General features: G+C 45.3%; 1 protein-coding gene across 2 annotated transcripts; it reads left to right on the top strand.

The window, feature by feature from the left end:
* The first annotated feature begins 180 nt into the window (after window positions 1–180).
* On the top strand, window positions 181–27,624 carry Ogfod1 (2-oxoglutarate and iron-dependent oxygenase domain containing 1). Of its 2 annotated transcripts, none has more exon segments than NM_001107411.3 (13): window positions 181–370; window positions 1,909–2,054; window positions 8,540–8,586; window positions 10,897–10,997; window positions 13,428–13,544; window positions 14,087–14,178; window positions 14,370–14,498; window positions 14,879–14,992; window positions 17,031–17,110; window positions 17,372–17,685; window positions 22,538–22,660; window positions 23,026–23,084; window positions 23,717–27,624. In NM_001107411.3, coding segments are annotated over 13 exon segments (1,638 nt in total). In that variant the 5' UTR covers window positions 181–216; the 3' UTR covers window positions 23,879–27,624.

The raw sequence follows: 27,624 nt of genomic DNA, 5'->3' as shown, positions 1-27,624 counted from the left end.
GGCACTCCCGCGACCATTTAACCAATTGCTGGCAGCGTGACGCAATATCTTGATCTCCCATTAGTTACTTGTGTATAGATTCCGCCTACTCATGCTTTAGTGCCTTTCCATTGGGCAATGCTCGGGAACTAAGGAAAGAGGATCTTCGGGAACTGTAGTTTCTGGAGGGAAGTAGCGTCCTGACTTCCTCGGCGTGGGTCTGTGCATGGTGAGAAGATGAACGGGAAACGGCCGGCAGATCCCGGCCCAGCGCGGCCAATGAAGAAGGGAAAGAAGCAGGTAGCGGCAGAATTTTCGGACGCTGTCACTGAAGAAATCCTGAGGAAGCAGGTGGCCGAGGCCTGGAGCTGCCGGACGCCGTTCAGTCATGGTAATGGGCTGCTGTGAGGGAGGCGCAGCGGTGAGAAGAGATGTGGGGAGGATCGCTTCGCAACCACCTCCGACCCCGGAGCCGACTGCTGCTCGATTCATTCCAAATTCTGCTTGATTTGACAAGCCTAGGGAGGAAAATAAATATAAATTCCCGACAGTGTGAGGAAGTGGGAGACATGTAGACTGGGTGTTGAATTCTAGAATCAGAGGTCACTCATAGAATCCCTCTGTTGATTGATTGTGCGTCAATGGACAATGCATATAACTTTGCTTAAGGGTCAGTTTCTTCTTTTATAAAACGGAATCGTTAATAGTACTCCCCCTCTGGAAGATAGGATTGACAAACTAATGCTTGTTGACATTCATAAATGTTTCCCTGAGAACCAGTAAATAGCTAGCGAGGATCACTCTCCGCTATTACATGGCCATCTAACCCACGCTGGTGTTGAGAGCTGTCAGAAAAGCCAGCACCTGGATTTAACCAGTTTTCACATGCCTTGGGACGCACAAAACGAGCATGTCTCGAAAGGAACCATCGTTCCAGACATAGCTACAAGTTATTACCTTATACAATGTGAATCTTGCTGGGTGCGTCTTGAATTTTCCCAGACTTGCCGGTTGTTTGTTTCATTTGAGTGTTTAAAGAGGCAAACCTTGGGCGCTCAGGATGCAGACAGAAAGATGATTCATAAAATGCAGGCTCTGGCTACTCAGGGACTTCTCAGTTTCCTTGTCTGTTGCATAGGCATAGTGACTGTATTATCTGTTCCTCCGTTGTAAAGAATGTAAATGAATTAATGCTTGTAAGACAACACTGGGTCAGGCTCTTAGTAGGTCAGGATTATGAGTATCAATTGTTACTCATAATCTAGTGGAAGTGAAATCAATAGAAGAAGTTAAAAACCAACTGATTTTTTTTTTAAACTGTATTCGTCCCACCCCCAGAAACTTGGGGAAAGAAAGGGCAGGATTAAAGAGAAATGACCAGCCCGTTTTGCTACTCTTGTTTAATTTGCTATTCTTGTTTTACTTCACTCTGGATAGAATGAGTTAATCTAAAATGTGGGGCTGAGGAGGTGGTTAAGAGCACTCACTGTTCTAGAAGTCCTGAGTTCAATTCCCAGTAACCACATGGTGACTCACATCTGTAATGGGATTTGATGCCCTCTTCTGGTGTAGTAGAGAGTGACAGTGTACTACTCATGTACATAGAACAAATAAATAAATCTTTTTTTAAAAGGAATCAAAGTGCATTTGATGCAAGAATCAGTAAACTAAATAACTTAAAACAAAAACCAAGAGCTTCCATTGGTGTTGTCCCTTCCACTAAAGCCTAACTTGGAGGTATAGTATCTGAGAGCAATAGTTTTGAATGAGTAAAGCAATGATGTAATGCACAGTTCTTCACGAATCTTAGGCTTTACATATTAGGCTACCAAAACTTCATGCTGCTCTCTTTTTGTATTCTGTTATGCTACTTGGTGGTCAAACGTACAGAAGAGAGGAAAGACCAGGGTACTATTTTCCTTCCAACAGAAGCAATTGCCTTGGACATGGATCCTTTTCTTCACTGTGTGATCCCAAACTTCATCCAGAGCCAAGACTTCCTGGAAGGACTTCAGAAAGAACTCTTGAGCCTGGACTTCCATGAAAAGTACAATGATTTATATAAGTTCCAGCAGGTATTTATTCCTATTACGTTCATTGACTCTTCCTCCTCAGAAATCCCTTAGCCATAAAATCATCCACTAGTGGTGGCTGCAGAGGTAGCTTAGTGGTTAAGAACAGTAACTGCTCTTCCAGAGGACCCAGGTTCAGTTCCTAGCACAGACATCAGGGGATTCATGAACCTCTAAAATCACCCACAGACAGATATACATACATCCATACTATTTATTTATTTATTTAGACTCAGGCTCTAGATTAGGTTTGCTTTCAAGCATCTTCACCTTGGCCTTGTTGAACATTCCTTTAACATGACCTTATTTATTTATTTATTTATTTATTTATTTATTTATTTATACTCCGGTTCTAGATTAGGTTTGCTTTCAAGCATCTTCACCTTGGCCTTGTTGAACATTCCTTTAACATGACCTTACTGAGTGTTAGCTATGTATTAATTGCTGTGATGGTTATAAGGGAGATTTTTGACAGGTTCTGCCCTCTAACATCTTTAGTAATAGAGATGATAGTGACAGAAATGCTTCAAGCTAGCAAGTGGGCCATAAACAAAGGGATGGCGTATACTCGGGCAGTGGCATGGTAAAGATATATCGCCATTCGAACTCGAATTCATGTCTTTGCTTTTGTGACATATAGCAGTTATAGTATTCTACATTGCAGTATATCCAGTAGGAAGGGAAAATTATGCTTTTCCTTTGGAGAGTAGGAATGCTGTTTTGATCCCAACACTACGAGTACACTAAGCTCATACTCTACTACTGAGTTTTACCCCCAATTTTCCATTCTTTTTTGGTGGACAGTATAATTTAGCAGAAGGGGCCATCTTGAAATCAAAATGTTGTTTTTCTACTCTTAGAAGTCAGGCCTGTCTAGCACAAAAGTACAAGTAATTGGTTCCCTCAGTATGGAGTCATCTTCAATACATTGATCACTCATAAACTCTCTAGGCCATCAGGGTTGGCAAATTCAAAAGGGGGCTGGAGAGCTGGCTCAGTAGTTAAGCACCCTGGCTGCTCTTTCAGAGGACCTGCCTTCCAGTCACAGCACCTTCATGGTTGCCCCCACCCATCTATAACTCCAGCCCCAGGGAATTCAGCACCCTTTTCTGGCCTCCAAGGACACCACGTGATGTACACACGTACATGTACAATAAAATGAGGAAGCAGATGAAGAATTATCTCTGCTTTCTTTGCATTTCCCCTTTGATTTTATCTGGAGTAAGAGAGAGACTAACATCTTATTCTTTTACACTATAGCTGGCCATCCGCTCAGATCCTATCCCACTCCAATTTGTAGACCTCGTACGCACGATTGAATTACCCAACCTAAATACTCACATGAGGAAATGCTCAGAAATTCTAATGAAAATCATATTTTTATCCAAGTAAAGTTTATGAGGTTAATGAAGACCCACGGTTACCTGCTGTTATAATTGTATCAACTTTTCAACCCTAAGCAATGCAATGTCTAATTACTAAATTGAGAGTGTGTATGTGTGTGTGTGTGTGTGTGTGTGTGTGTGTGTGTGTGTGTGTGTGCGCGCAGCGATGTAACTGTGCATATGTGCCTTTTATCAGGCACTAACCACCTTCATTTTTAATCAGTTTCTTATTGGCCTGAAGCTCATCATCAAGCAGGCCAGGCTGGCTGACCAAAGAGCTTAGCACTGAACTTGTAAGCACATTGCCACCCAGCTTCTCTGTAGGTTCTGGGGATTGAACCTAAATCCTTGTGCTTGTCAGGCAACCGTTGTAACGACTGAGCTATCTCCTCAACCCCAGAATCGTTTTTATTTGATGCCGTTCAACAAAAGAAAGTATTTTGTTAATATGAAATCGGAATGAGCAAAAAAACAAAAACAAACAAAAAAAGGCAGTGGGTGATTAAAAAAGAGAGAGAGAGAGAAAACTATTGCCTATTATAAACTCTTTTTACCTTGCTCACTTTGGGGCAGGATCTCTTTACCTGTATACTTCTTTTCATGTGCTATAAATTTAGCAGATAATTAATTGGGTCTCTGACCTATTCTGACATGTAATGTGTGATGGTTTGTATATGCCCAGCCCAGGGAGTGGCCCTGTTTGAGTAGGTGTGGCCTCTTTTGAGTAGGCATAGCACTGTGGGTGTGGGCGTGGGCTTTAAGACCCTCAGCCTAGCTGTCTGAAAGCCAGTATTCTGCTAGCAGCCTTCAGAAGAAGTAAAACTCTCAGCTCCTCCAACACTGTGCCTCCCTGGATGCTGCCATGCTTCCTGCTTTGATGATAATGGACTGGATCTCTGAACCTATAAGCTAGCCCCAATTAAATGTTGTCCTTATAAGAGTTGCCTTAGTCATGGTGTCTGTTCACGGCAGTAAAACCCTAACTAAGGCCTAATTCACCTGCCATTAGGATTCGTGTAATATCTGTCTATTCTAAGCATTGCCAAGTGAATACTTTATGACAGTCCAAGGGTCTCAGTCATGAAGTTCTCGTCAGCGCCCTGTGAGGGAAACGTACTACTGTTCCTGTTTTACAGATAGAAAGCTATATGTCCGTTTTTGTTTTTTTTTTTTAAGATTTATTTATTTTTATTTATTTATTTTTAGTATAGAACAGAGTTTATTCAGGGCATGGGGAGAGGAGTTGAGAGGGTAGTAGAGGCAGAAAAAGGCAAAGAGAGAGAGAAGAGGAGGAGTAGAGGCCAGCCATGAGCACGTGGAGAGAGGAGGAGACAGAATGGGGAGAGAATGGAGGCAGGAAGGCAAGAGCAAGAGTGGAGCAAGAGTTAAAGATTTATTTTATATGTGTGAGCACACTGTCACTGTCTTCAGAACACCAGACGAGGGCACTGGATCCCATTACAGATGGTCGTGAGCCACCATCTGGTTGCTGGGGAATTGAACTGGGGTCCTCTGGAAGAGCAGTCAGTGCTCTTAACCACTGAGCCATCTCTCCAGCCCAGGCAGAAAGTATTCTTTTTTGTTTGTTTTGTTTTGTTTTTCAAGATAGGGTTTCTCTGTGTAACCTTGGCTGTCCTGGAACTCACTCTTTAGACCAGACTAGCCTCGAAGTCACACAGATCAGCCTGCTTGATGGTTGGGAGTAAAGGTGCATGACATCACCGCCTGGCCAGAAAGCATTCTTTTTTTTTTTTTTTTTTTTTTTTTTCCGGAGCTGGGGACCGAACCCAGGGCCTTGCGTTTGCTAGGCAAGTGCTCTACCACTGAGCTAAGTCCCCAACCCCCAACCAGAAAGCATTCTTAAGATGTATTTATTTATTATATATGAGTACAATGTAGCTGACTTCAGACACACCAGAAGAGGGCATCAGATTCCATTACAGATGGTTGTGAGCCACCATGTGGTTGCTGGGATTTGAACTCAGGACCTCTGGAAGAACAGTCATTGCTCTTAACCACTGAGCCATCTCTCCAGCCCCTGCTACATCCATTTTTCCTTCACTTCTAGAAGCAACACTTTCCTTCTTCCTTCACTTCTTTAAAGTAGCAACAGTAACAGAAACACGTTGGGCTTTTTTTTTTTCTTTTTTTTTAATTAAAAGATTTTCAATCAAATGAAAATGTAAAAGCTCTTGAGCTAACTTCCCCTTCTGCGTCCATCCTGGTTTTTTGTTTTTTTGTTTTTTGTTTTTGTTCGCTCACTTGTTTTGAAGTTAGTTTGATTTGGTGTGATCTGTTTGTTTTGAGACTAGGTCTCTAGATAGAGCCAGGGCTAGCCCTCAAACTGACACTCCTCCTGCCTGTACCCCCAGAGTAGGGAGGGTCCAGGCCTGTGACATCATACCACTGACACCGTTCTTCTAACTCTCCTCCTGTCAGCACACTCTATTGCACTTTTGACTTTACTGCTCCACTAAAACTATACCTATTGAGACACTCCGCCTCCACATTTGTAAATACTGTCATCACCTGGCGTTCTTTGTCCTTTAATGAGGCCGAAACATACACACTATGCTACGAAGGCAGGTATTTCTCCATCTCTCAGAAGCATTCGCACTCCTTCCTGGAAACACATTTCTCCTCTCCTTTCAGGGTACCATAATGACTTAGTTATTTTTCTGTTACTGTGAAGAGACACTGTGGCCAGAGCAGCTTATAGAAGAAAGCATTTAATGAACACACACAATTGCAGAGGGTTAGCAGTCCGTGACCATCATGGTAAGAAGCACGGCAGTGGGCAGATAAGCATGATTCCAGAGCCACAGCTGAGAATTCAAATCACTCACAAGCACTAGGCAGAGAGCTGTAACTAGAAGTCCCGTGAGCTTTGACATCACAGCCCACCCCCAGTGACACACCTCCTCCAAGACCACACCTCCTGTTCCTCCCTAGTAACCCACCAGTGGGGAACCAAGCATTTAAATATATAAGGATGGCAGCCATTCTCATTCAAACCACCACAAATACTCCCTTAATTTTTCTTCTTATTGTAGAGCACTTTTTCTTAGTTTCCTTTGCTGGGTTTTCCCCCTTACAACCACCATTTTTTATTTTAATTAGTATCATGAGGGGAGGCATGGTGGGACGACCGTCAGAGGACGACTCTGGGGCCGAGACTCCTTCTAGTTTTACATGGGTTCCAGGTGCAAACTCGGTCAGCAGATTTTCACACAAGCACCTTTACACACTTAGCCATCTCACCGGCTCACATAACCAACTTCCTAATGACAGAGTCCTTCTTAACGCCATACTAATCAAGAGTTTGATCTCTGAATTAAGATCGAATACAGATTTCCATGGAGCCTCATAGCTTTCTGTCTGTTCTTGGAAGTCTTATAGGAGTCTCAGGGTTAGAACCAACACTAATCGCCTTCAACTGATCCTGCCATTCCTCTTGATCTCAGTTCTTAACTCCCGGTTCACTCCTCCTGTCCTGTCCACCAAGGACATCCTTCACTGCATCCCAAAACACTTCCTACACTTCCACCATCAACAGAGTTCGCCTCGTCTAAGCTGTCTCTCTCACTATAGTTACTGTATCGGTGTACTAACCAGTCTCCTGGCTTCACATACCTATGTGTCACCATTTTCTTCCTTTTTATAAGTGGATTCAAGAGAGTTAGAAAGTTAGTCAAAACTTGCTCACAAATGTTCACAGAAGGACCATTTATAGTAGTTGTAAAGTAGAAGCACCTAGACATCTATCCACCGGTAATGGGAAAACGAAATGCAGCATCCCAGTCTAGTGGAGAATCAGTCAGGGCTGCAACAGGAATGAAGCTTAGAAACATTTTGGTAAATGACAGGAGAGCCAGACTCTGGGACCAGTGAGATGGTTCAGCAGGTAGGAGCACTTGCTTCTGAGTTCAGACTGAGTTCAGACCCCACATAAAAAGGCTGGATGTGGTGGCAAACATCTAATCTCAGCCTCCTCTGGTGAGGTGGAGGCAAGAAGCTTGTAGGCCAGCCAGCCTGGAGTCTGCAGTACGGTAGAACAAGAAGGACTGTACCTCAACAAGGTGCTGAACCCTGATGTCCTGTGGCCATGGCACGTTAGTATCACACATATTAATACACACATACACACATATTACATGTTCACATTAGGCAGATGGCCATAGAAACAGAAACTGGGTGATGCTTGTTACAAAAAGCATGGAGTCTGACTCCCGACTAGACACAGGGTTTCAGAGTGTTAAATTCTAGGCTTATGCAGCATGGTTGCCCACGTCAGGAACGTGTGAAACCGTGGAGTTGGGTGCTTTCAAGTGGCTAAAATGTCTGATTCTATACAATGGGGATTTCCTCTCAAGATTTTATCTCATGGGGCTGAAGAGACTGCTCAGAGTTATTACTTCCAGAGGTCTTGAGTTCAAGTCTCAGCAACCACACGGTGGCTCACTACCATCAATGATGAGACCCGGTGCTCTCATCTGATGTGTAGGCAGAGCACTGTATGTAAATAAAGAATTAAAAGATAATAATTTTACCTCACGTTCCTTGTTTGCCTGAAAACTAATGACTCTTCATTTCCTCGGCTGACAGCCATGTAGAGAGGCCCCAGGCCAACACAGTGCCTTGCATTAAGCCTTCGAGCCTCGTCTCGCTCTGCTTCCCATTTGCACCTCCCCCAGCCCCTTAGTGTCTTTACAACATTTTGGATAAATTTGCCTCTTCCTCATTGAAGTCTAGCCTGGGTACCCTACTTACCATTGCAGACCCTTCCCGCTCTCAGCACAGACCATCTCTCTCTGTCCCGTGAGTGTCATCTTTAAGCTAACATCAATTTTATGTCTACTCTCTGCATCCTTCGACAAACCTAAACTTCTCTGTAATAGCCACTTAGGTGTTTGTTGATTGAATAATACACAAATGCACCAGATTGCCTGCCTCAGAGCTGTCAGATGGCGGGGTCACACATCAGACCTGGTAGTTCTCTTCATTGTCTGGGTTGGTAGCCCCAGAGTTCTACTGTCAGAGTTCTTACTGCCCTTCTTTGCATATTGTAACAAGGAATTCTTTTTTTCCCCCTTTATGATCAAGTCCGATGATTTGAAGAAGAGAAAAGAGCCTCATATCTCAGCCTTGAGGTAAGCAGGTAATTGCATTTGTCGGGAGCCAGATGGGTGTTAGGCACAGCACCGAGTTTTAAATATTAGATCACGAAGTCTTTGCCGACATTGTTGTGTTTGGTAAAGGAGGTAACAAACCAGAAAAAACTAGATAACTTCTTTAAGACAACCAAATGAAAACTGAAGGAGCTACGATACAAGTTTAGGCTTTGGTTGGCTTGATCACTCTCCCTTTCTCCCTCCTACCCTCCCTGCCTTTCTTTCTCCCTTCTTTTCAGACAGGGTCTCAGGCTGGTCTAGCACTGTCTACGTATGTACCTCAGGCTGGCCTGAAAGCTACAGAAGGTTCCTACCTCAGATTTACCAAGTGCCGATTACCATGTCTGACTCCAAATTCTTCATAATAAAATGTTTGGCTTTCTCACTTATGGAGGAAACAAAGTAACATTGGAGCTAGCAGTTTCTGCTCAGGAAGCTAGGAAGTTCTGAAAATTAAAACTCCAGTGTTGACAGATATATTTTCATACTGCCACAGGACTTTAGAAGATGCTGTATCAAAACCCTTAGCAGTATGTATGTATGTATTTAAAAAATTATTATGCTCATGAGTGTTCTGCCTGTGTATGTGCATGTGTACCATGTGTGTGCAGTGCCCATGGACACCAGAAGATGATGCAGGAGCCCCTGGAACCGGAGTTCCGGATGGCTATGATCTGCCATGTGGGTTCTGGAAACTGAACCCAGGTCCTCTACTTCTCTTAATTAGTGTCACCTCTGTGTATGCACATTTTATAGAGTGGTTCTAAGATCATGACAGAAGGAAGAAATACTCAAAGATCCCATACAAAAAACTACACAACCATTAATACGCATCTGAATTTTAATAAGCACAGTCACACTTTACCCTGAATTCAGTGTTTTGTTTTTCAGTCTCTAAGATCTAGTATCCTGGATAGTTGCTGTATTCTATTTCAGTTGGCAACCTTCTCTCCCCTTACAGATGTATAACGGTTGCCACCATCAGACACCACTCAGATGCCTTGAAAAGAACTGCCACGGACATAAACGTCTACCCCTGTATACCAACTGAGAGTTTCTTTCTACTTCTGTCAGTTTGTTTTTCTGGGATGACCACATGCTTTATAGCAGCTGTTTTCCATACATCTGATAGCAGCCTGGGCAGGTTTTTTCTTTCTGTCTAGAAGTATAGCTTATGCGTTAGCTGTAACTCATATTGTGTACTAATTTAGACTTTCCTCCCAGAGAGGGACAATTTCACTGTAACACACTTCATCTCCCGAGTCCAAGGCACCTGTCATCTCTGGCTGAGCGTCACTGCAGATTGGAAGTCACAGCTCAGTAATACGAGAGCTGAACCTCCTTGACCATTACAAAACGTTGCTCATTTTACCTGCCATGTATGTTCTGGGCATCCTCATGGAGGACATTAAAGATGCCGAGGATGACAGAAAGTAGGGGCCTGTCCTGTGACACGTTCACAGAGTGTAGAAAGAGCATTTTGAAGCCTCCGTTTTGAAAGTCGGTGTTTTCCAGAAGTGTTTATCCCCACCCTTACCCCCCACCATTGTCTGAAAGCCATTATAGCAGCTGGCTGTACCAGGGAATGCTGCTAACCACCGAGCCATCTCTCCAACCCCTGAGTTGTCTCTTTTTATAATAAACTAGAAATACAGTAAGCAGAAATTACCTAACAAAGGATCCAGCTTGAGGAGAGTGTTGTAGGGGCCTCATATTTATACCCAGCTGGCAAAACTCATGAGCTGGTTTTCTGATTGGGTCTGAAGGTTGGACCAATCCCTTGAGTCTGAACCATTAAACCTGTAGATAGTGTAAGAATTGAACGAATTGCTTCCAAAAATAGGTAGGTACCAACAGAAAGCCCACATGTTTGATGTCCGAAGCAAAATGTGTGAAAATAGCGGTTGAGTTTTCCCATCTACTGCAGGAAAGGCTTTCTGACAATGGGTGATTTGTAACGAAACCCTGACATGGGGGCTTACAACGGCGCTCAGGGCACTGGTGTGGAGGATATCCCAAATGAAGGCAAACTGCTAGAGAACACAATGCGTGCAAAGGCTTGGAACAAGAGCACTGTGGTAGCTGAGAGTTACACTGTGTCTCTGGGAACTGAACACTGTGCAAGTTTAAAGGGAGACGGAGCGTCTCTCGGGGTCTTGTGAGTGAGATTTGAGAGCAGCGCTCCAGAGTAAAATGTGACCTTGAGAGAGTATGTATAGGAATGACACAGCTGCAGACCGAGGCCATCTGTGGCCTAACGAGCCGTCTTTTTTTTGTTCACACTTCTAGGACACTTATGTTTGAAGATTTTCGGGCCTGGCTTTCTAAGGTTTCCGGCATTGACCTAGAAGCAACCGTTGACATGTCCTGTGCTAAATACGAGTTCACTGGTAAGGAGGCTAAAGCCCTGCTGTCTAAAGATTCCGAGGCTTTAGCTCCACCATGATGGACGGTAGAATCAGGGTACCAGGTAGCTTCCGGTCTTCCCTGTAAGGACTCGGCTCATACACAGGGATAGCCGTCACCACAAAGGGTAAGGTAATGGCTGTCTGTGGTGTATGGAGCTGTTGAACGTGTTTGCGGAAAAGTTCTCATACCAACCCGCACACAGTATTGTAAAACTCAGAAGGTGGTGCTATAAATTCTGTTCAAGACTTCTAAAGGTCCTCCTCTCCTTTAATGTTTTCCTTCTCTTATTCTGATTTTAGAAAGTGGATATAGGAAATGGATATGAAAACAGTAACAACCCTGTCACCTGCCTTTCCCCCTCAGAGCTGTCTTTTGCCTTCCAGTTCCCCTTCTGAACTCAGAAATGTGCACTGGAGTGTGTATGGAAGGAAGGGTTACGTGGTTTTGTCTTACTAAATTTCGATTCAGGTTTGCTGTCACATATGGCCTTGGGGAAGTCTAAATTGGTAAAGTGTTTTGGAGATGAACTTAGGAATGCATGTGAAAAGCCATGCTGTATCTTTAGTACTTTTTCTTACTTACTACTTTATTTTCTTTGAGACAGGGACTCGCTTTTGTTATTCGGGCTGGCCTCAGTCTAACAGCTCATCTGGAGCGACACCACATCTAGCTTTTTTATTTTTAATTTAAAATAATTTCAAACAGAAGTAGAATCAAAGTCAAGCATAGCGCAAATAATTTGTTTTCCCGTTTTACTTGAAAGGCAGTTGCAGTCCTGAGATTCCATAGGCCTGAACACTGCAGTCGTTCTTCCTCTGTGACAGTAATGAACCTCAGAGTCAGAAACGTGACGGCCAGTGTTGCTCCCACCCAATTCATAGACATCGTTCACTTGCTACTGTTCAGTCCTTGAGGCGAAAAGATCTTGTGGAGGATGGCGTGCCGCATCCGCTCGCCCTGTCTGCTGAGCCCCCTTCAGTCTAGATCAGCCTCCTGGTCTCTCCTCGACTTCCTGGACCCTGCTGCTTCCACAGACTTACAGACACTTGTCTTTTAACAACTCCTTGAGTCTAGATGTATCTGGTGTGTCCTTATGATTGGGTGATTCTCCTCGAGACGTGCATTTGGAAGGAACGCCATAGCTAATGCTGAGCTTTTCCTGAATCCTGCTGGATGGTTCAAAGTGACTGTAACCTTGAGATGTGACCTTGGAGAGCTTACAGGGAGGCCAGTCTCAGATCGCCACGCCTTGCTTCGCCTTCCTCCTTCAGGACGCACTTTGTGGCAGATGCTTTTGCTGTTCGTTCTGCTGCTGGGATTGAACCAAGGGTCTCAACTTGCTAGGCAGATGCTGTCTCTGAGATGTAGCCTCAATCCTCCTCCCTCCCTCCCTCCCTCCTTCCCTCCCTCCTTCTCTTTCTCTCTCTCTCTCTCTCAGTTGGCATCTAAATCTAAGTTGCCTAGGTTGCTTTTGAACCCACCCTGTAGCCCAGATTGGCTTTAAACTTGAATCTCTTGCTCAACTTCTGCAGTAGCTAGGATTGTAAAGCTTTGCTCCCAGACCTGACTATCAGAATTGTGGGAGACAAACCAAGAACCTTGAACATGCTGCTCTAAGATTATGTAACTGCCATGTTTGTCGGCAAACCTTGGTTCAGTTATCTTCACATGGTAATTTTTATATTGGTAGATCACTGCAGTGTAAGTTGCCACGAGGCAGCTTGGTTCTGACAGTCTAAGTTACATTCCCAAGACCTACGTGGCAGAAAGGGAGGACCACCTTCCTACATTGTCCTCTGATCCACATGTCCCTCTCCTGCCACCAACATCACAAGAAATAAATGTTTAAAATTTTAAAAAAGAACAAAAAAACAGAAACAAAGGAGCGTGTATACCCAGGAACAGTAAGATTCATTAAGGCTTTCTTTGGAATAGCCAAGAAATACAAGCAATTCAATAATATTAGAAACACAGTAAAAGAGAAGGTGCACAGTACCTCTACACAGAACAGTGAGTGCAGCCATTAAAAGTGATGTCAGGGTGTGTATTGATGGAACGACGCTCGCCCTGTAATTTTGAAACACTCAGTCTATAACCCACCACTATAGCATAAGCATTTCTTTAGGTAAACATATATATACAAGGGAAAAGTACTACAAAAAAATATGTGGAAAGTAGTGTTTCCATAACCATATTGTAGATCTGTCCGTATCGGTTGTGTTTAAAGCTTTCTATACTGTCTGAGCGTTATTGCTACATTTACACAAGAGAAGCGTCGTTTTAAAACTGCAGCACAGTTTTAACGCCCAGCTGGAGTGGACGTTACAGACGAGTGTCAGCCCTGACAGAATACAAAGCAGGTAGCAGCGACTGTGTACGCAGAGACCTAAATTACGCTCTCGTGCCCACAGATGCTCTGCTCTGCCACGACGACGAGCTGGAGGGGCGCCGGATCGCCTTCATTCTGTACCTGGTTCCTTCCTGGGACAGGGACTTGGGGGGCACCCTGGACCTCTATGACACGGATGGTAAGATGCACGTTTACCAGCTCCAGGTAGCCACTCCTGAATTCCCGGCACTTGCCTCAGGACAGCCACTCTGACATACGATGTGTCAAATTGCAGAGAAACCGTGCACTTAGCACAGTGACTAACACGGGTGGAATTAATGCAAGCCCAACCACCACCTCTTGAAGTTACATTTCAGGTCAGTTCTCCAGAGACCAAGCTGATTCATATGAGAAGTGGGCCTTAACTGTGTCCTAACCGCAAAGGGTAAAAAGCACACCAAGCTCCATGTGCCGATGAGTCTGCTAACAGCAGTCTGTTTGACAAGAGTTCAGGTCTTTTGAGGGGCTCAGCACGGGATGACTCCAGGAGAATGAGAACCTAATCTGGCTCTCATCAGCAATGGGTGGACAGTGTGGGAGAAGCACATGTCACCCAGCTGAAGGAGCAAGCTTGAGTGACAGGTAGGAGGGAGTATATGAGAAGGCCGGAGCTGGATGAGGCAGCCGGAAAGTGCTAAGGATGCTGGGCCCTATTCATGGGTGTCTTCTCTCCCGATGCAGAACACTTGCAGCCAAAGCAGATTGTGAAGTCTCTTGTCCCTGCCTGGAACAAACTGGTTTTCTTTGAAGTGTCTCCAGTATCCTTTCACCAGGTAAAGACCGTAAGGCAAACCTACAGTGCCCTAGGGATGAAGGGTCTGGCTCTCGGATCACTCACTAACAGTGTCTCCTTCCCGTTGGACTCACTGTCTCACCAGGACCTTTGCGTACTCAGCTAGTGTGCCTTGACCTGTGTCCTCACTCCCCATCCCTTGTGTTGATGCCGATGGTCTCGCTCTTGCAGGTGTCTGAAGTCCTGTCTGAAGAATTAACACGTTTGTCCATAAGTGGCTGGTTTCACGGTCCTTCGTTAGCCAGGCCTCCCACCTACTTTGAGCCCCCAGTCCCTCGAAGCCCTCACATCCCACAAGACGTAAGCATAAATTATTGGAAGTCTTACCTTATGTACTATACACACATCAGTCGTTTTTCTGACTTCACTTGGGAGGACGTGAGAACTGGCATGTATTTTGCAGCATTAGCCATCAAACCAAGGGCCTCGCAGACGTTAACCAAGCATTCTTCCAATGAACTGTATACTCAGCCTGTTTTCCTGATCGTAAAATTGGGTTTTGCCAGTGCTGAAACTAGACTTGGAACTTTCACTTTTCTTAGACAGATTCTGATAATGTTTTTGGCATAGTTTTCCAGAACTTATTTGTTTGATAGGAGAAAACATAAAAAGTGAGGAATGTGGAATGGTGCTACAGAAGGGACTAATGGATCCCCTGTATCTGCTGCTTCTCTTATAAGCATGAAATTTTATACGAGTGGATCAACCCTGCTTACCTGGAAATGGATTATCAAATGCAAATTCAGGAAGAATTTGAGGAAAGGTCTGAAATTCTCCTGAAGGAGTTTCTTAAGGTAGGCCCATACCCTGATCTGTATGTGTTGTTTGACATTTAATCTTGGGAAACGTGAGTGCTCCAAGACTTATTTTCCCTCTTAGTTCAGATGTTTATGTAATTCTCTTCAAATAAATTGATATTCCCAGGATTCTGAGAACTCTTTTGTTAAGGTTTATCTTTTGTTTTTAAATAAAAGCATGGATGTTTGCACACATGCATATGGGTGCTTAAATGCCAGAAGAGGGCATCGGATCCCCTGGCACTGAGTCAGTTCCAGGTCGGGGTCCTCTGTAAAAAGCACGTTAACCACTAAACCATCTCTCCTGTCCAGGACTACATTGCTCAGTGTACACATACACATCCCTGCCTTGATAGGGACTGGATACCTAGTTGGGGTTTTTTCCTGTTCATTTGATTAGTGTGGTATTTACTAATTTTTTTTTCTTTTCTTTTCTTTTTTTCGGAGCTGGGGACCAAACCCAGGGCCTTGCGCTTCCTAGGCAAGCGCTCTACCACTGAGCTAAATCCCCAACCCCAACTAATTTGTAATAGATAGATTGCTACTTATAGTTGATCTAACACTGAATGTTTGACCATCATGAGCCAACTTGAGTGGAAAGAGAGCCGAAGTCAGAATCATGTGCTGGCTCAGGTTTCCCTGACCTGAGCCAATCAGCCTCACTAGGTATTTGTTGTATTACTGGTTACAGTGCGACGATACCCACCTTGCCTGTCTTGCAGAGTTGCAAGAGCTCTGTGAGACAGCACACACTGATAAAGCACTCCATGACCACGGCAGACACAAATAAACATTCCCAGGAGCTCTTCCTCCACGAAAAAGAGGAGGGGTTCAGGCTGGAGAGATGGCTCAGCAGTTAAGAGCACTGACTGCTCTTCCTGAGTCAATTGAACTCAGAGGTCCTGAGTTCAATTCCCAGAAACCACATGGTGGCTCACAACCATCTGTAATGGGGTCTGATGCCCTCTTCTGGTGTGTCTGAAGATAGCTACAGTGTACTATAAACATAAAATAAAGAAATGATTCTTTAAAAAAATTAAAAGAGGAGGGGTTCTGTAAACTGACTCTGTCAGAATTTCACAGCTGACATTGAACGTTACAGAATTTGAGAGGCTTTATCTTGTTACAAAAGTAATAGCAGCTAACGCCTGTCTTTAACTCCATTTCCAGGGGATCCAGGGCCTCTTCTGGCCCTCATGGGCAGTGCACAGACACATAAACATTCAGACAAAACGCCCATATACATACAATTTTTTAGGTAAAGCCTCTTACGGGTATATTTTAATAGAAAGCCAGGTTCTTAACGTTGTATTTGACTATGCTAAATTCGAGAGCTTCTTAAATGAGGGGACAAGTGGGACCAAGAGAGTCTATATTGGTGTGTAGAGATGTCCATTTTACTGAGACTCGCTAATACATTTTACCTTTTCCTCACGGCATCCTAAGAATCCAAGAGGAGTTAGTGCCACTAGGAATCTGAGGTTTAGTGATAAGCAATTTAACGTAAGCCGTTCAAGCACTAAGAGCTGGGAGAGGGACGGAGTAGGGCCATTTGTTTCGTAAGCGTGAGGGTCTAAGCTCAGACCCCTGGCACCCATGTGAGCAGATGTTTGTTTGCTTATCTTCCAGGGTAGAGATAAGAGGGTGGAATTGCTGGCTACCAACCTACTGAGGTGAGGGTCTGGGAACCACAAGCTCCGGGTCCAGTGAGGAACCAGTGGAAGAGATACTTCTGGCTTCCACCCACACACACATGGGTACATGTATTCATGTGCATACATTCACATACACCACACGCATATATGCAAATAAAAATCTTTAATAATAAATTTACAAACACTTAACGGAATAGCCCAATGACACTTGGTTCCTTTGGGTACAGCTGCCACAGAGACCGTGTATGAAAGAGGAAATATTCAAATGGTCCTCTTAGGAATCAGCCAGCTAATATTCTACAGAGCCACTTCTCCTCATGGAATAGTGAGGGATTGATTGCAGGAGGATTTGCTAACATCTTTATTTGCTTATTTTCCAGCCTGAGAAATTTGCAAAGGTCTGTGAAGCCTTGGAGAAAGGAGATGTGGAATGGAAAAGCCATGGTCCCCCAAACAAAAGGTAGAGGTCACCATTACAGGTAGAGGTCACCATTACATCTGCATTTAGCATCTCCCTTTCATCTGCACAGCTCATCCCCAGTAGGGCACTTGCCTTAATATTTAGTTCCCCAGGACATGCTGTGGCAGGTCCTAGCAGAGTCTCACTGTTGTCATAAGTTGTGCCGTCACTTAGGGAGAAAGGCTCAATGCTAAAGACCAGTTTCGATGGATGGGCAGTCTCGAGTGTGGGGCTGAGGAGTTTGCCGTTGCTTCTTTTCAGGTTTTATGAGAAAGCGAAGGAAAGTAACCTCCCTGATGTTCTGAAGGAGTGCATGGGCCTGTTTCACTCAGAGGCAATGTTCCTGCTGCTCTCCAACTTCACCGGGCTGAAGCTTCACTTCTTGGCCCCTTCAGAAGATGATGAGACCGAGGACAAAGGAGAGGGGGAGACAGCCAGCGCTGCTGGTGGCACTGAAGAAGGGACTAGCCAAAGCCCCCCAGGGCCAGAGGATAATCAGGCAGCTGTCGGCAGCCACAGTCAAGAGAATGGTGAACAGGCAGACCCAGAACCACAGGAAGACGAAGCAAAGAAAGGTAAGCTGGTGTTAGAACTCGCTTTTATTTCCACCTGGAAACATTCCACTGATTTATCCTTGGGTGTCGGGATGGCCTCGGTCTGAGGCACCAGACACAAATGATTGACCCTTCTTTACTTCCTGAGCATCTACTATTTCCACCTCAGGAACAGGAGAATAAAACAGTCAGCTCTCCTGGACCTTGAGTTCTCCAAGGAGATGGCAGAGGTCAGATCTATGCCCAGAAAACAAAGAAACCTCACGCAGAGCTGAAAGCCTACATAGCATCTTGTGTCACTTCCCTAGGGACCACGCCCTCACTGTAATAAAGTTACTGGTTCTCCGCCTTCTCCGCCGCTCTTCCCGCCTTCCTTCTCATTCAGAACCGAGCTGTGGCACTTCCTCGCAGAAGCTTTGCCATTTACCCTCTCGCCTGAGGCTGCTCAGTCATAGTCACTCTTTGTCACATGACCCCATTACACGCTGCCACAGTCTCTGTGAATCCAGTCGTGCATCAGCCCTGTTGTGGCGGAGGGGTCATTTGGAGTTGTTGTTCTTGTGTCCATCCCCTTTGGCTCTTTGCGATCTTTCTGTCTTCTCTTCTGCATAGCTCCATCCCACTTAGGACTGAGTGTTCTCTGTTTCTCCGCAGTGTCCAGTTGTGGGTGTCTGTGTTAGTGTCCATCGACTGCAAGGAGAGGGTCTCTGGTGGCTGAGCGCGGTCTATGGAACTAGCAGAGTCTCCTTGTTGTGTTCCTTTAGCAGAACACTGTTGTTTGGGCCACCCACGCAGTGTCAGGCGTGGGTCCCATCTCGTGGTCAGCGTGGTGGGTTACTCCCACGGTGTCCGTGCCACTGCTATGCCAGCGTATCTTTCAAGCAGCCCGCCTCTGTAGATCACAGGGTTTGTGGCCGGGTTGATGGCTGCCTTTTCCCGTCTGACAGCATGCAGAGTACCTTCCAGTACCATGAACACTAACCAGAAGGGGCGAAGCCTCTAGTGAAGCACCTCCTTGACCTCGCCGTGTTCAGTGAGATATGTAAATGATGTCTTCGGTAATAAGCCTTACCGTCAGTTTAGAATGACTTTAGCAACGGCCTGAGATGTTTGGGGCTTCCCATGGAGATACTTTGGCCAGCCACTCAACTAAATAGAACCCATTACTGGCACCGGAGGTTTCACACGATGACAAAGGCGGCTGGTTGGGACATTGTCTCCCCCGCTCTTTGTTGACTCCATTTATATCTCTTGAACGTGTTTCTCTCTTAGGAAGCTTGTACAGTAGTAGATTCCCATGTAACCCACAATGGCCCTTAGTGTTAGTTGTCCCTCCCCATATTTCCATTCAAAGATACATTCCCTTAGTCCCTTACTCTAGCCTCGGTGGTTATATGGATTGTAGTATCAAATGCTTAAAAACTAAATCCACATGTAAGAGAGATAACATACAGTGCTTGTCTATTGGTCTAGGTTACCTCACCCAGGATGAATTTTTTCTAGTCCTATTCATCTACCTGCAAATGTCATGATTTCATTTTTTAACATCTCAATACTATTCCATTGTGTAAAAACACCACATTTTCTTTATCATAGGTTAGTGGACATCTAGACAGTTCCCAATTTCTGGCCCTTAGGAACAGAGCAGCAATGAACACAGATGAGCAGTGTGTGTATCTGAACAAGATGCCGAGTCCTCTGGGTGCATGCCCAAGAGTAGTGCCATCCTGAGCTAGAGCTGTTCCCAGCTTCCTGAGGGAGCCGATTTTCATGGCGGCTTACAAGTTTGCACTCCCACCCTCAGTGAATACCTGCTCCCTTTCCCCACATCCTGGACACCATGAGCGGTCATTTGTTTCCTTGATCTTGGCCATTCTGAATGGCAAACGACAGAATCTCTAAAAGTACTTTATTTTCAATTCCCTGCTGGCTAAGGATGTTGAATTTTTTTTTTAAGTGTTTCTCAGCCATTTTGTTTGATGCTTTGAGATTACCTGGCTTAGTTCTGTGCCTTGGTTTGGCGATAAATGTTTAAGATTCCAGTATCCTCTTGTGGGTTTCCCTTTGAGTTTTTAGGGTCCTTCCCTTCTGATTAGTTTTGGTTTGAAATATCTTTTGTCAGATACTAAAATGGCTATATCGGTTTTCTTTGAGTCCATTTGCTAAGAACACCGTTTTCCATCCTTTTATTCTAAGGTGATATCTAGCCTTAGTGGTTGGGTGTGTTTCTTGCATGCATTAGAAGGATGGATCCTCTCTTCCCATCCATTCTGTTAGTTTGTGTCTTTTTAGGGGGAATTAAGACCATTGATATTAAGAGTTACCCATGAGCAGTGTTTATTGATTCTCGCTATTTTCTTGTTATGGTGTGGGGGGTTTCCCCACTCTTCTGATTGACCGCTCTTGGATTATTTATTCTTTGTTTTCTTGTGTAGTTTGCCTCTTCAGGCAGTAGTAGTTTTCCCTCTAGTGCCTTCTATAGAAGTGAATTGGTAAATAAGCACTGCTTAAATTCAGTTCTATCATGGAATGTCTTATTTTTTCCATCTGTGGTGATGGATAGCTTTGCTGGGTATAATAATCTGGGCTGGCATCTGTGGTCTCGTAAGAGTTTATAGAACATCCATTCAGGCCCTTCTAGCTTTTAGAGTCTCCACTGATATGTCAGGCGTTATTCTAATTGGCCTGCCTTTACTTGGTCTTTTGGCTGCTTCATCTTTTTCCCTTGTAGTTTTTAATATTTTTCTTTATTCTATGCATTTAGTGTTTTAATTATTATGTGTCATGTGGAATTTTTCTGGTCCTGTTTTTGTTCTTCTATATGCTTCTTGTAGGCATTTAAATGCATATATAGGCACTTCCTTCTTTACACTGGGAAATGGTTCTTCTATGATTCTGTTGAAAATATTTCCTGTCTTTGGGTTTATTCTCCTTCCTCTAACATTTCTTGTCCCTTGTCTTCAGGGCCTGAGTGACTCTCTCCTCCATGTCTCCCACTTTGTTGGTGAGGCTTCTCGCTAAGATTTTTGTGTAATTTTTCACCTCCAGTTTTTCAGACTGGGGTTTTCTTTCATTATTCTCTTTCAACTTTCATGCCTTGAGCTGTTCACTGTTTCGTCCCACTATTTCTTTGTGGTTTTGTGGACATCATTAAAAGTTATTCATATACTGTTTAAGGTCCTTGAACATAAGTAAAGTCCACGTCTTGTGCTTCAGCTGAATGGCATCTCCCAGACCCCACTGTAGTAAAGTTGCTGGGTTCTGGTGCAGGAATTTTGTCTTGGCCCTCCATGTTGTATTTCTGTGCTGGTGTCTTAAGCATCTGTAGTTAAGACTGAAGTGATTCTGGGTGTTGGTATCTCTGGGAAAGTGGATTAGCTGTGGGTTTCCCGGTAGAGAGTGCTTCTCCAGGTCAGTTGGTGGCAGAGAGGAATAGAGTTGGGCTAAGAGGAAAGGCTGAGAACTGAGGGAATGAACTAGGACCTCCTGTCTGCACTGAGAAGCAAGGTCCCCATGGAGCTGGAGGTGTGGTGAAAGGAGGGGCTCTTACAAGGAGGCTGCAGAAGGACAAGTACGTCTGCAGAGAGGAGCATGAGGGCTAGGAGAGACCTCCATCTGTAACAAGAGTTGGAATACTCAGGGAACAGAGGTAGGGTGAGAGGGGTGGCCCCTGCAAGCGTGCTGCTGCAGGGTTTCCGGTGAGAGACCAGGAAGGAGAGTGAAAACCTCCTTGCCTGAGTCCTCTCCCGGGGTGCTCACTGGGGATCCCAGGCAGAAAGTGTTTCTAGGTGCCTGCTGCTGACACAAAGGAATGGAGATGGGCTAGGAGGGAGGGCTGAGAGGATCCAGAGGAAGGAGCTAAGCTGGGTCTATAACCAAGAGGCAGTGGCGGACCCAGAGTCTCTGCCTTCCTTTAAGCTTTATAAACGTTGTCATTGTGTGTTCTTTCTGTGGCACTGGGAATGGAACTCAAGGCTTGGCCACGCCAGGCAGGTGTCGTGCCACCAAACGCTAGCCCTAACCCTCCGACTCTACAAAATAGTTTAGTGCTCAAAGCTGGGCATGACGAGACACCTCTAACTCCAGAATTTAGGAGGTAAGGTAAGAGGACTGCATCCTCAAGGCTGGTCTGGGCTTTGTGAAGACCCCAGCTCCTCCAAGTAGCTAGCAGGAGGGGCAGGACAGCTCAGTGGTCAAGGTCAAGTGCTCACCTGCCGTTCCTGGCTCCTCAGTTGGATCCTCAGCAGTAACCAGAAGATTTAGCAATCAGTCTGTCTGTCTACCATCCATCTGTCTACCGTCTGTCTATCTACCGTCCATCTGTCTACCGTCCATCTATCTACCATCCAAATAACCAAAAGATTTAGTAAACAGTCCATCTGTCTACCGTCCATCTATCTACCGTCCAAATAACCAAAAGATTTAGTAAACAGTCCATCTGTCTACCGTCCATCTGTCTTCCGTCCATCTATCTACTGTCTGTCTATCCATCATCCATGTTTCCTGTGTTGGTGGTGACATAAGAAATCTCTTCCTTGCTTTAAGATGCATAAAAGTATGCTCAAGGTTTATTTATTTACTGATTCATTTTGTGATTAAATCTCTGAGACTCAGCCAGAGGTGCTGGCACGCCCTTTCACCACACCATTCTTTGGCAGAGCAGGTGAATCTCTGAGTTCAACTTGGTCTACAGAGAGTGAGACACTGGGGAGAGGGAGGAGAGAGAGATTGACATTAGAACTTGGCATCCTCCCCACTGAGTAGTAAAACCTCATAACGTCTGACTGTCACAAGACCTTACAGTGGGTCTTGCCTTCAAGCATTTGTATCAAAGCTGTAAAAACCTGCTGGGCATTATTTTGTGTTTTCTTAGAATCAAGTGTTCCCATGTGCCAGGGAGAGCTGAGGCGATGGAAAACTGGTCACTACACTTTAGTCCACGACAACAGCAAGACGGAGTTTGCCTTGGACCTGTTTCTGTACTGCGGCTGTGAAGGTAGGAAGGAGCAGAGCCGTCTCCTGAGTCCAGGCAGGCTCTCCAGAGGGACTCCCAGCTCAGCCAACTCATACCTACTGGCCGCTGGCCACAGCCTCAGATCTCTCCAGGGTACTGACGGTGAACTTCAGTCTCCCCAAACAGGATTTATACCTGGGTATGGAAAGGCTAATCCCTTTACTTTCCTCTTTCCATATTCATTGGTAAGCCTGGGTTTCAGTTCAGCTGTCTGGGAAATTAGGCGTTTAACAGAAGGGACTCCATGACAGCAGATGCTAAAGGCCAATACACAAGTCTCAGAGCCCCTGTTCAGCAGGAGTCCCTCTGGCAGTGGGGGCTCAGTGCCGTTTTCTTTCCCTCGTCAGGCTGGGAGCCAGAGTATGGCGGCTTCACCTCCTACATTGCGAAAGGTGAAGATGAAGAGGTAAGGGCTTCCTTTGAACAAGTTCTCCTTTCTAGCTCTTGAAAGAGTCCTGCTCTTCAGACACCAATTTATTTCCTTATTGGTTTTAATTGTTTTTTGTTTTTGTTTTGGGGGGGGTGTTTTTTTGAGGCAGGGTCTCACTATATGGCCCAGGCTGGCCTCATTCTTGGCACAACACTCCCGCCTTCAATGACCAAATGCTAATGTTACAGGCATGAGCCATCACGACTGGCAAGAAACACAAATTGTGTTACCTCAGCCAGTGGTCTTAGCTGAAAATTCATGCTAGCCTGCCTTGAGGTGGCTCTGATTTTACAAGAAAATACTGAGCTTGCAGTAATGTTGTGAAAGGGAAGTCAGCGCACACTGTTGTGCCTTACTGAGGGGCGTGCTAAGAGGCCACGCCCCCGCTCTCTAAGTAGCTGAAAACACACTAGACAAAACCTTTTCTGAGTTTGCACAGTGAAGCAGAGCTTGTTGGGAAATGTCTAGACAGAGAAAAGCTCATCTCCTAATAAAAACGTCTTTGGAACCTCCTCCCTGCTTAAATACTGCCCCCCTGCTCTGTGATGATTCCCCGCCGAGCTGAGAGTGACTCTGGGCTCTGATGTGTCTTGTGTGTCCTGTTTCAGCTGCTCATAGTGAATCCAGAAAACAATGCTCTGGCCTTGGTCTACAGAGACAGAGAAACTCTGAGATTTGTGAAGCACATTAACCACCGCAGCCTAGAGCAGAGGAACACCTTCCCAAACAGAAGCGGGTTCTGGGACTTCGCATTCATGTACTACGAGTAACAAGACTGGGCAGGGCCAGCTAGCATTCGCTCCACCAGTGCTGGGAACGTGTGGGGGAAGGGAAGCGCGCATGCTGGGTAACTAAGTGCCCTCCTTACAGGCTGCCCTGTGCTGGTGCACGCCTGTAATGCCAGCCTCAGGAGGCAGAGGAAGGGGACCTTCAGTTCCAAGGTCAGTGTGGCTTAGACAGTACGACTCTCTCCCCAAACATACAAATCTTGGTCATCCTCTCATAAAAGTCATGATTGTCCTCAAACTAGACATCATGCTGGAGCTATGAACTTTTCCCTTGGTTTTTAAAAACTGGTTTACCCCATTTGAATTCTTTTGGTTCTATAGTAACTGCCTTGGCAACTTTCTAACTTTGGTGATTTTTTTTTTAATTTATGGTTAAATACACACACACACCCATACACAATTTAGCAGGATAACATTTGTTTTTGGTTTGAGGCGGGGGGTTTGTTTTGTTCTTTTGACAGGGTTTTACTATGTAGCCCAGGCTAGCTCTGAAATACTGATCCTTCCACCTCAACTCCTAAGTGCTGGGATTGCAGGCCTGAGCCGCCACCCCCACAATTCCTGCACGTATAGTCCGTGGGGTTGAGCACACTGAAGTGCAAAGCACCCATCACTGCCGTATCCGGGTGTTTTCCGTCTTCCCAAAGGGAAATGCTGCTTGGTCCCTTCTCTGTCGACTTTTTGCCTCACCAGTGATCCATACAGTGTGGATCACTTCCTAATTAGCTTGTTTCACTTAGCACAGCGCCCTCAGGGTCCATCAGTGTTTCCAGTGTTTTTCTTTCTCACTCCTTCCTAAGTAGTGGTAGAAACCTTGTGTAACCCTCTTCGTGCTGAACCTGAGAGCTGTGACACAGTCTGAGTCATGACTTGCACTGTGGGCTGAGCTCCACCCTGACTCCCAGGACAGGGTGCACTCCCATAGCTAGCGCTGCTCCCTTGGAAAGATCTGGCTGGAAGCTAACACAGCCCCAGGAATCCTGTGGCTGCTTACTGCCCTGTTTTCCCCCTCATCTACTGCCTTTAAACCTGGAACCATGACTTCTCTGAGTCTAGCCTCCCAGTTACTGTGTGTTCCTAAATGCTGGAGGACCGGGTGTGAAAGGAGTTGCCTTTTCCTTCCTTTTGAAAGACCCCATGTTAAAGGCAGTGCCAGGAGGATAAGAAGTCCTCCTTTTGCTTCTGTCCTTTTCCATGAACTGCTCCATGGGACTATGGCATAGCTCTTCCCATTTTGTGGGGGTGTGCTTGGTGGCTGAAAGATGTCCTCACCACCCCACACCACATTCCTTTGCTGCTTTCTCGTTTTCTGACTATCCTTGTGGCTTTCAGTATGGACTTTACCTATTAGTAGGAAAAGCGCTGGACCTTTAAAGTGGCTTCTTCACACTTCTCTTTGACGTCCTAAAAGTCCATCCAAATGCATTGTCCTTTAGATTGATGGCTTTCAATTTATTTACCCCAGTCAGTTAAACACATTTAACATTCATACCCTAATGGATACTTAGAAGTTTATATGTTCTGGGTTTAATCATAAAACAAAGTAATTCTTAAATAATGACACGAGAATACCCAGGCCTAAACTGAGGGGGTATACTTTAATCCCATGCTTTTGGAAGGTAAAGGCAAGAAGATCAAGAGTTCAAGACTATCCTCAGCCACACAGCAAGTTCAAGACCAACCTGGGTAACAATACACCTTGTCTCAAAAACAAGTATCAAGCCAGGAGTGGGAGGTACACATCTTATCCCAGCACTCAGGAGGCAGAGGCAGGCAGATCTGTGGATTCAGGCCAGCCTGGTCTACAAAGAGATTTGAGGATAGCCAGAGCTACATAGTGAGACCCTGATTCAGGAATCAAAAACAAAGGAAGACTATGCAGACCTGGCTTTAGAGTTGACTTCCCATGCCAGGCAGCCATGGCTGTGGCCCACGCATCCTGTTTGAGACATCACCGCACTTTAAAACAGAGTAGCGCTCACACAGGACTGCACACGCTTTGTTGCTAATGCTCCATTTTGAAGTTTGCCTTTTCTGAACTGCTGCAGGCTAAAGGCAGACCCCGCTCTCCCCCAGTTGAAGTGCCTGATTGGAAAGACCTCTGAAGGGGCCTTTCTGTGTCTGCAGAGCCCCTGGCCTGCAAGTGACGGAACCCGCAGGCTGCTTTTCTGCTCTAAGGAGCAGCTGCTCCTTTAAGTTGCCGTGTGCCACATTGTCGTGTCTGTGAGATGACTGGCGTGTGTGACCGTGTGTGTGGGCCCGTTAAGTCTCCAGTGGAGCTGAAAGGTTCCTGTTCCAGAACGGGCCACTGTGCTGCCACCGGTAAGAGCGCAGCCCAGGCCACCTGTGCTGCCACCGGTAAGGGCGCAGCCCAGGCAGCTGTGCACACAGCTGTGGCCAGCAGGCCACCCTCATGCGCTCGCTCACGTTACCTGCTCAGAGTGCACTGCTGTTACGGCGGTAACTCCCATGTGCTTCGGGCAGGTCCTTCAGAGAGGACTCAGGGAAAGGCATGGCTCTGGGGTTGGCACTTCTGTGCCTGTTACTACCCATGCAGACCACAGTAGACAAACCACACAGGTAGAAGGCAGTGATGATGACGACAATCATAGGTGTGTGTGTGTGTGTGTGTGTGTGTGCGCGCGCGCGTGTGTGTGTGTGTGTGTGCTCGTGCATGCGTGCGTGCGTGCATCAGAAAGGTTTAAAAAGAAAATAAAGGAAATATTTTTGTAGCTGTACAATGTAAAGTTATAAGTTAAAGTCCTAAAAATTAAAGTGTAAAGTAAGTTCTACTGTGTGAGTTAAGGCTGTTGAATAGAGTATTTTTAACATTTAACATGTCGTCCATGTTGGAAGGCAGACAGCTTCCGATTGTCTCTCCAAGTGCACTGTCGGGTTTGCACAGTGGCCATGCCTCCGCTTGCAATTACTTGATCCTGATTGGTTGCTGCTTTGGGCCTGGGGCAAGAGAGTCGAATGTAGGCTCTCAATGTCTTTTCTTGGTAAAAGCTATGCTAATTTCTGTGTGACCAATAGCATGTCTCTCAATAATGAGCCTCTAATTCTTGTTTTCTTATTTATTGGTGTTTTTGAGAAGGGTCTCTGTAGGCCCTAGCTCTCCAACTGCTAAGATTACAGAGTACCACTGTGTCTAGCTGTGAACTTCCAGTTCTTATAACTCTTTTTCCTAAAGGTGATATTCCCTCCAAAGACAACAGCTTTATATCTCTTCAGACTATAGATAATGCATGTTCATTGTTGAGAAATTAAAAGTGTGGAAAAACACAAAGGTCAATTGAAATTCCGCCATCCTGTGACAGTCGTGTGTTGCTGTAACCGTGTCAACGTGGCCACCCTACACTGTATTAGGAAACACGGCTCCTCTTCGTTCTCTCTTCCCTGTCTTCTGTCCGGCAAATAAATACAAGGTTACAGGGCAGTTTGTCAGACAGGGCTCAGAGGGAGACACTAATGGCCACCACTGCATACAAGAATGAGAATGGTCCCTCAGGGGGTCCTTAAGCGAGTGTCTTTCAGGTTTCTTAGGGATGAAAATGAGCAGCCAGAGATGCTCTTGGAGATCTGTGTCCCACTAATGCTGCCCGACTGGTACCCTCCTTTACATTTGTGTTTCCTTAATATAAATGTTTACACATATATTTGAGTGATTAAGAAAATGGATCTATATTTCCGGTTTTCCTCACAAAATAAAGATGTTTGTGCATTTC

This window comes from Rattus norvegicus, chromosome 19 (genome assembly GCF_021556685.1).
Source record: "Rattus norvegicus strain SHRSP/BbbUtx chromosome 19, alternate assembly SHRSP_T2T, whole genome shotgun sequence".
Taxonomy (NCBI): Eukaryota; Metazoa; Chordata; class Mammalia; order Rodentia; family Muridae; genus Rattus; species Rattus norvegicus.
This window is presented reverse-complemented; position numbering and strand designations above follow the sequence as displayed.